The sequence below is a fragment of the Seriola lalandi genome, unplaced genomic scaffold, assembly GCF_002814215.2.
Source record: "Seriola lalandi dorsalis isolate HSWRI2012SDOR001 ecotype SW California unplaced genomic scaffold, Sedor1 jcf7180002054645, whole genome shotgun sequence".
Classification (NCBI taxonomy): domain Eukaryota; kingdom Metazoa; phylum Chordata; class Actinopteri; order Carangiformes; family Carangidae; genus Seriola; species Seriola lalandi.
Window position 1 is genome coordinate 200995 of NW_019525198.1, and position 8906 is coordinate 209900.

The 8906-nt window shown below is 44.3% G+C and overlaps 1 protein-coding gene across 1 annotated transcript in view; it reads left to right on the forward strand.

Moving 5' to 3' along the window:
* The window catches only part of LOC111665462 (polypeptide N-acetylgalactosaminyltransferase 10-like), a 24165-nt gene extending 15267 nt beyond the window's left edge, over nucleotides 1–8898 (forward strand). The window contains exons 6-9 of the mRNA XM_023420477.2: nucleotides 3143–3364; nucleotides 4160–4279; nucleotides 7313–7462; nucleotides 8191–8898. Coding sequence (XP_023276245.2) covers nucleotides 3143–3364; nucleotides 4160–4279; nucleotides 7313–7462; nucleotides 8191–8355 — 657 coding nt within the window. The 3' untranslated portion in view covers nucleotides 8356–8898. The remainder of the gene's footprint in view (nucleotides 1–3142; nucleotides 3365–4159; nucleotides 4280–7312; nucleotides 7463–8190) is intronic.
* The last annotated feature ends 8 nt before the right edge of the window (nucleotides 8899–8906 follow it).

Genomic DNA, 8906 nt, shown 5'->3' on the forward strand with positions numbered 1-8906 from the left:
ACCCCCCCACCCCCGAGTCCAGTCAACATGGAGGGAGACAGAACCACTGAACTCCACTTCACCTGGAGCCTGAGTTTAGCTGCAGGCAATGAGTTATGCTACAGGGAGTCTGTGTGTGTGTGTGTGTGTGTGTGTGTGTGTGTGTGTGTGTGTGTGTGTGTGTGTGTGTTGGCTGGAGGGTTTTTTTTATTTCTCTCCACCATATCTGTAGCTGCAAAGGCTGTTGGAGGATTTGTATTTATTCCTTCCTGGGAGGCTCGCTGAACCTGTATTCTCATTCATTTCACCATCCACACCCACGAGGCTGCAGCTATCTGTATTCCCAGACATGCGTCCGTACCTCAGAGGCTGACAGGATCTGTGTTTTTTTTCTCCTTTACACCTCAAAGACTTCAGGTGGATGGACTTCCCGTTGCTCAGGTGTAAATCTTTCATGTTTGCAGTTGTCTGAGCTTAAACAACCTCTCTGCACTGCAGCTGTTGTCGCTCACAGTTTGTATCAGTCATCTGCTCGTGCTTTTTTTCCTTTCCCTTTTTATTCAACTGAAATCAGATGCTTTCATTATGATTGATGCAGAGCGATGAAAGCATATGGATGCCACTTTCGTCGCGCATTAAAGCCTCTAAATGCATAATTCAGTGGCCTAAATGCACTAAATAATGCATTATGGCCAGTGTCCATATTCTTTTATTTTTTCTAGTTAATTTCACACTGACCTCATTAAGTCTGCTGCAGAAGCAACTTGTGCTAAATTACAAATGCACATTAAAATAGTTTGAGTGTAATCAATAAAAGAAAAACATGACATGTGACATGACATGAACACTGGGATATAAAGACAGTGAAAGATTAAAGATGTGCAGCAGTGGTGGAGTCTACGTGATACGCAGGTGTTCGCCGTTTATCCACTAAGAAAGCTCCAGAATCCCAAGGATACGTAACCACTTACACTTACACTCCGAGACACGCCGAGCAAGACCGAGAGAGAAGCTAGCGCTAACTGCTAAGCTAAAGTAACTGGCAGATCTGAATAAACAACTGCTGAATCAGTGAAAGTGGCTAAAAGCAGCCGGGGCAGAAGCAATGTGAGCGAACCCCGAGAATAACGAAGGGCAGGTTCAGGATATTCGTCCTTAAGAAGATCAGAGGAGACACTTTTCATCTGACGGTTAAACAGTCTGTCTTTTACCCACATGTTTCACACGGCTGACACGGCTCTCAACACATTTTACCTTCCCCCAAGAAGTGGTCCTGTCAAGACGCTTCGCAGCAGAACCTGCAGGTGGCTCGGAGTCAGAGTGGAGGGAAGTGAAGCAGACTTCATTATTCTTTCCTGGGCTTTGATTAGCATCAGCGTGACTGATTCTGTTCCTCAGATTCAACAGATATGCTCGTCTGTGTCGTTATAAATATCCACATTTACATAATATGATGTAGCTCTTCAGCTGATGCTTGAACCTGTTTGACCCTTGAATTTAAGTGTTTCCAGTATTTCACGGTATCGACAGTATCACATAAAAAACATTGTTTAATGAGGCGTGTAACTAACTAACTAACTAACTGCCTGACCCGTCTTCAGCTGATCCAGGTTCAGAACTTCTCAGTTCAGCTCCATCGCAACTTTTGTTCTTATAAAAGAAGAAGAAGAACTAGAATCCTCAGGCTCTCTGTCACTGTTGTTTGCTTTCATTACCAGCGCGCAATGAATCTTGGGAAATGTTGGTCTACGGAGGATCCACCGGAGGATTTGTCCCAGGAGAAAGAAGCATTTTGAAGGAGCCTAGTTGCGTCGCTGTGACGCCATCGGTCTTCAGATTGACCCCTTGAACTGAGACACAGCGTCTGTCAATGTTTCTGCCAAACGTGAAGAAATTCCCCGAAGGTGTTAATGAGATGTCGTGGTCACGAGAACGGGACGGACAGACGGCGCGAAGCCTCCGGCGCTGGCTGTCGCCGCCGCGGAAACATGAAGACAGAAGGGAAACAGAAAAACATGTCTGTCTTCTGTGAAGCCGCCCTGTAAATTAGCAGATAACTGAGTTCAGCGTTGTATCTGCTTTCATGACTGGAGACAAGTTGCTTCTATTTTTTTCCATCAGTCGGCCTCCTGGGGGGGCGATGACAGGTCCTGCATGATGACTGGCTTCCTCTCTGCTCGGCGGCTTTGATCGTTTTGTCATGTCAGATCAATCAAAACATCAAGGACGGCAGGAAGTACAGATGATGGCTCAGTCTGTTTCAGTGAAGACGCCGCGTCCAGAAACAAAGACCTGCTGACAAGCCAGTTGACTTCAGGACTCAGCTGGATGTTGATATCCCACAGTATGAACACAATAGACATTGTCGTATTGTAAGTTAATGTGCAAACCTTTTACTGCTGCTCTGGTTGTGAACAGCGGCTCATTAAGTCATTCTTCTTCTTCCTCCAGACAAACATCGCTGACAATAAGTCGAGTGGTTTAAGCAGCTGAAGTCAAACTGAGCTCTGACTCGTCTTCCTCTCAACTCGTCTTCAGCTCATTATCAGTGGATCAAATGAAAGATTTCCTCGCTGTGATGAAACCACAGAGAATTATCGTTCAGCTCTACTCTGCTTTTTATCATCTTTCAGCTCGTTGTTTTGGTTGTTTTTTTTTACGAAACACATCTTCACCGTCACTGTTCAGGCTACGTCCACACTCATTTAAAAAACAGCAGTTTGAAATGAAAACGCTGAGCATGCTCATGCTGGTGTAAACACGGGAAGCAGATTGTCTCCTCTGCAGATTAGCTGCGGAAAATACTGCAAACGAGGAACGGCAAAGACAGTTGCAGCGTTAAAATGCTCGTAGCGAAGCCTTAAAGCTTAAATGATGGACGAAAGTTTCAGAGTACGACATATTCGGACTCAGTGTGCAAAGGCATCAGTGTGGACGAACCCTCGGTGGCTCCACTCGCAGCCTCATGAATACAAACATGAGGTTACACATACATATACAGTATAAGGTTTATAGAGGGTGTCACATGTTGGACAGTTTGTAAACAACATGTCTTCACTTTACATTAGATAATAAATGAAAAGTCACTGGTTGTAGTTTTGCTGACGTAAGATAAATGGCCAAAACGTGGAATGAAAGCAGAAATGTTTCCCTGTGATTTCAGAACCTGAAACGCGTGGCGGAGGTGTGGATGGACGAATACGCCGAGTACATCTACCAGCGCCGGCCCGAGTACCGCCACCTGTCGGCGGGAGACATGACGGCGCAGAAGGAGCTGAGGAACCGGCTCAACTGCAAGAGCTTCAAGTGGTTCATGAGCGATGTGGCCTGGGATCTGCCCAAACACTACCCGCCGGTGGAGCCCCCCGCCGCCGCGTGGGGAGAGGTACGCTCAGACCCTCGCACTTTAAAACACATTAACCATCTCATGGAAAGGACAAATTAGGTTTTGACGCCGTGACATCATGACCACAGGATGATAAACCGCACATCTCAGCAGTTAAAGTTAAAGGCTGCTTCAGCTCACCTTCCTTTGAAATCACATTTTTATCTTTTTGTTTGAGCCACATTTTTGTCCTGAAGATAATTTCTCATATTATTGTTAATGAGTTTATTTCTCCTCAGTGGTCACATGGACACGACGCCACACTCCATATTTAGCGTCACATTTTTATCAAACATCAAACTTTTCCTTCACAGAAAAAAACTATTTGTCATGAATCAATCAGAGCTTTGGTTTCTAATCTGCTGAACATTTACATTGATTTTAAACGCTGTTTAAAAAAAAAAAGAGAGAGAAAACATCAATTATTCAGTGTTTTATAAGCGATTATCTTCGAGGCATGGTTTTTAATTATTAAACGCTTTAATTTGAAATTATTTCAACATAACCATCAAACCAAAAGATCAAGATCATTAGAAACAGTTTCTAAAATAACTGTCAATAAAACTCTGTCTGAATGATAATGTGTGTGTGTGTGTGTGTGTGAGAGGAGTGATTTAATGTGAATCAGATTCATCGACTTCAAAAATAAACCAAACTGATGATGATTCGAAAGCTTCATCTCTGCTGACTAACAGCTGAATGTCTCTTGTGTCCTGTGTGTGTGTGTGTGTGTGTGTGTGTGTGTGTGTGTGTGTGTGTGTCCTGTGTGTGTGTGTGTGTGTGTGTGTGCTGTAGATCCGTAACGTGGGCAGCAGCGGCATGTGTATGGAGAGTAAACACTTTGTGTCGGGGAGCCCCATCCGCCTGGAGAGCTGCGTGAAGGGGCGGGGCGAGGTGAGCTGGAGCCACGGACAGGTGAGCAGCAGCGGCGTGTTGCACATAAGTAAAAGCAGTTTTAGTGCTTTGAGCAGTTGATGTCTGTTACACAGCTTGTTTGTTTTCTTGTATTGATTTGTAAAGGTAATATTAGATTTATCTTTGGGACTAATATTTGGTGGAGTCGGGTTACACAGGTTCGTCGGTCTGTGCAGCAACATGTCAAATACCTGAGAGGATACAAGGTTATTTACACAGCACCTTTCAGACACAAGGTGCTTCACAGAGGTATGGAAATACATCAGAAACAGAACGTGACTGTGAGATTAAAGCAGCATTTAAAAACAAAAAAAACTCATTAGAAAAAATAAAAAATCAGATGAGAAACTTTCCTTTTAAATATGAAAACTCATGTTCACTCTTCTACTAAATGGCGACTCAGCATCACAGAACCTCTTCACCCGACCGACAGTCTCAGGTGTTCAGGAAGCTCGTTCCACAGAAACTTCACCTGGCTTGGTTCTGACTGAGAACACCTGTCCCAGGTGGATGCTTCGTATCGTACAAGTAGATCACAGATGTGTCAGAAGCTTCTCGTTTCTTCACTTCAGTCGAATCCAGAGAACTTTTATTTTATTATTACATTTCACTGTTGTGTCTGTGATAGATTGTCTCCTTAGTAATTGTATTTCTTCTTCTAAACACACATAAATGTCAAATGCTCTTACACAGACGCACAAACAACACACACACACACACACACACACACACACACACACACACACACACACAGAGGCATCACACGGCTTCATTATCTTTGCATTGTTCCTAAGGAGTCTGTTTGTTGTCGCACGTCACACTTGAAGATCTTTAAGCCGAGCTCATAACGCAGCCTTAATGGATTGAACGTCCCCCTTTTGTTTCCTGCCGCTGAAACGCGGCACCTCGGAGCTCTGACAGTTTAATTGCTTTAATCTGAAGATGCATTGTCGTTTAATCCGTGTCACAGTTGCGATCTGTGTTCGGGCGCCTGGCGAGAAATGGATTCGCTGCAAATCACAGGAGGCCCTCTGGCTGCCGCCCTCGTCAGGGCTTTTTTGATTTGGTGCGAGAGGAGCAGAAAAGTCTGTGAGCGACGGCCGTCACTGGACGTCAAGCTTTATTCTTTACTGTCAGGAAACGGAGCGATCCAGAGATAGAATCAAAATGATGCGGGAAAAAATGATTTTTGCACAACAAAAATATGAAAATATGAAAAAGGAAAATCTTTTGACTTGAAAAATGTGATAAAAGCACAAGGAAATGACTCACACTCACACATTAAGTACAAGCATGTAATTACAAAATACTCAACAACTAGTCTGGATCCTCGACACTGAACACAAAAACCCTGATTTCACTTCAAACGGCACTTCCTGCCAAATTAGCACCTCAGCATCAGTCCTCACTCCTCTGGTCATCGTGTTGGTTTTATGACGCAGCTCCGAGGTAAACAGATGAGGACACCGACAAACAATTACATAAATGGAGGAACATTAAGGACGTCATCGATCACAGTGTCGTGAAGGTCTCTCCCGAGTGCAGTGAGTCATGGTGATTCTGTTGCAGATGAACAGATGATGAGAAAATGACTGAAGTTGTTACTGAGCAAGGACAGGACACACAGCACAGGGAGAACATATGTTATATTACAGGATATTCACTCAGTGTTGATATTATCTTGGTCTTTAATGAAAACACGTTAAGTAAAGCTCCATATTTTCCTCGTCTCCTGTGTTTTATTTTAAAGTGTTGATCCATTAGAAGATTTGCAGTTTAATCTCCTCTCTAGTAACTAGCTAAAATCAGTTAGTTAGTTAGTTGGCTCTCAAGTGATCCAATAAAAATAAAGCAGATTTCAGGTAAAAACACTCAGAGAAACCAAATCCTGCAAGGTTTGGATGGTGGGTCCAGGTGGGCGGGGCTTGGTGACTGCTTTGTTGTGACATCACAAAGTTCCAGAAGTCCTGACGGCTGGTTTTAAGGCTCAGTTTCTGAATACAGGCTGTGTGCATTTCTCTGTGGACTGAGGCTTTGATACTTTCACAGTATTAATATAGAAGCTAGAGCTGATCTATAATCACACTACACATGGACAGAGAGCCAGATATTTCCCTCAGAGCTAAAAGAGAAGAAACACTAAGAGGAAACATGACTCCAAACGAATAATAATGTTGGTTTATGTAACTGCTGGATGTGGAAAGAAAGTTGGCACACAGCTGCTTAAATTGATAAAATGTTGATGTTGTGTTCAAAGCTTGTTATTGCAGGTTTAACCACGTTTAATCTTCATACAGTCAGTGAGAATATGAATATTGTGCATGTGAGGATGAGTTCAGCTCTAATACAGGTCAAATGTTGGATCCCTCAGAAAATACCTTCTTTTTAATTTTCCTACAAAATGGGAAATAACCGAGTTTGATAAAATCAGACGTGTTATTATCCACAGAGGCTGCACTGGCTTGTGATCTGCGGATAAACTCTCCAAGAAGGAAAACATCCACACTCGCATTTAATGGTTTAATTTTAATAGGCAGCACAACACCGAGCCACGAACAAGTGGAAAGGCCAAGACATCCATAAACAGTTTTCCATGTCGGAGGAACCTTGACATTTCTGAAATTTTTCCTCAACAACTTTAGAAAAGGGAAAACGCTATAGAGGAGCTTTAATTATGTTGCGCCAGTGAAACTGAGAGTGAGGGTCAAAACCAGAGTCTGAAGGGAAGAAGCAAGATTAAATTCATGTATAAAAATTGGAAAGTGCCAGTTAAATACTGCTGGTCGAGACAAAAGTTTTTCTTTAGAGTTTGACTTTGTATTCGTAAAAGAAAAGGTCTCATTTATAAACGGAACACAAAACATATTGTGGTTGTTCGTAACTTGGCGGCGGCTCTGTAATCAGAGGTCATATTCTTAGAGACCACAGTGTCTCCGACTCCCACCAGTTTGATTTGATGAAATCTGAGGAGCGGATGCACCTCATCACTGATCAGGAAGTTCATTTTTTTGTTTTTTAATCTGTTCCCTGCAGGTGTTCACGTTCGGCTGGAGGGAGGACGTCCGGGTGGGCGACCCCATGCACACTAAAAAAGTCTGCTTCGACGCCATCTCCCACAACAGCCCCGTCACCCTGTACGACTGCCACGGCATGAAGGGCAACCAGCTGTGGCGCTACAGGAAGGTACGGCATCAGAGTTTATAATCTTCTCGTATCCCTCCGCTCAAATAAATGAACCATTTGTGTGAGATTTTGTCATTATTTCTGTGTGAAGTCTTGAGTAATGGCTAAAATGTGAACCAAATGTGAAGCGATTCCCTTTAGGAGTTCTCGAAGATATTGCGTTCGCAATCGCAAAATCATGTTTTTTTTTTTTTAAGGACACCTTGACCTTTGACCTTTAGCCACCAAATTCTAATCAGTTCATCCTTGAGTCCAGGTGAATGTTTTTACCAAATTTGTAGAAATTCCCTCAAGGCGTTAACGGACGTAGTGCGTTCACAACGCCAAAACTGTGTTTGTGAGGTCACCAAACCCGTGACCTTTGACCTTCGACCTCCAAAATCAAATCAGGTCATCCTTGAGTTCTCATGAATATTTGTGCCAAATTTGAAGAAGTTCCGTCAAGGCGTTACTGAGATATCGTCCATGAGAATAGGAGCGACGGACTTACAAAGCAAGCATAAAAATCCTGAAGTTTGGAATGTCAGAATGTCATTGAATGCACCACCAGAACAGTTCAAATGGTCCCTGCGGGCGTCTGTATCGCCACAGGATGAATCTGTGGTGGAATGAAAACTGTAGAACAGTTGTGTCACTGTGGGGCTCGGATGAGAAACGTTGAAATGATCAAAGTCTTGACGTCCGTCTCCTGTCCTCACTTCCTGTTTGTCCGTCTCGTCTCCCTCCAGGACAAGAGCCTGTATCACCCCGTCAGTAACAGCTGCATCGACTGCAGCGCCAGCGAGCGCCGGGTCTTCATGAACACGTGCAACCCCTCCTCCCCGACCCAGCAGTGGCAGTTCGAGAGGACCAACGCCACCGTGCTGGAGCACTTCAACCAGGGCACCAACTGAGGCCCCGCCCCCTCGCCATCTGAGAGAAAAGGGAGTCGTGACGCAGGCGGACGTGGATCTGCTGCTCCTGCTGCTGTGAATGGGGTTTTTTGTTTTGTTTTTTTTACATGAACTCTGCCCCCCCCCCCCCCGCCCCCCCGACTCCATGTTTACCTGGCACTGAGGTGACACCTGTTTCTCTTTGGGGTGCTCAAAGTGAGGCAGGATGGGATACCGTTCAGCGGGGGGAGGGGTTTAAAAACATCAGTTAGAGTAAAAAAGACTTGAGCTCTGACTGATGGTTGTGTGTTTAGAAGTGACTGTGTGTGTGTGTGTGTGTGTGTGTGTGTGTGTGTCTGGTGGTGGGGGGGGGTGTTTGTCATTCTGTGGCAGCGGCTCCGTCTACTTCCTGGTTTTGCTGTTGATCAGTTATCTGACATTCCTCCATCTTCTTTTGTCTATTTCAGATTTTCCCTGCCTTTATCTGTTGCCTTTTCTTCTCCTTCGTTCCTTCACCTCCGTCTCTCCACCTTTATCCTCCATCTCCTCCCACCCAACCCCCCACCCCCCCC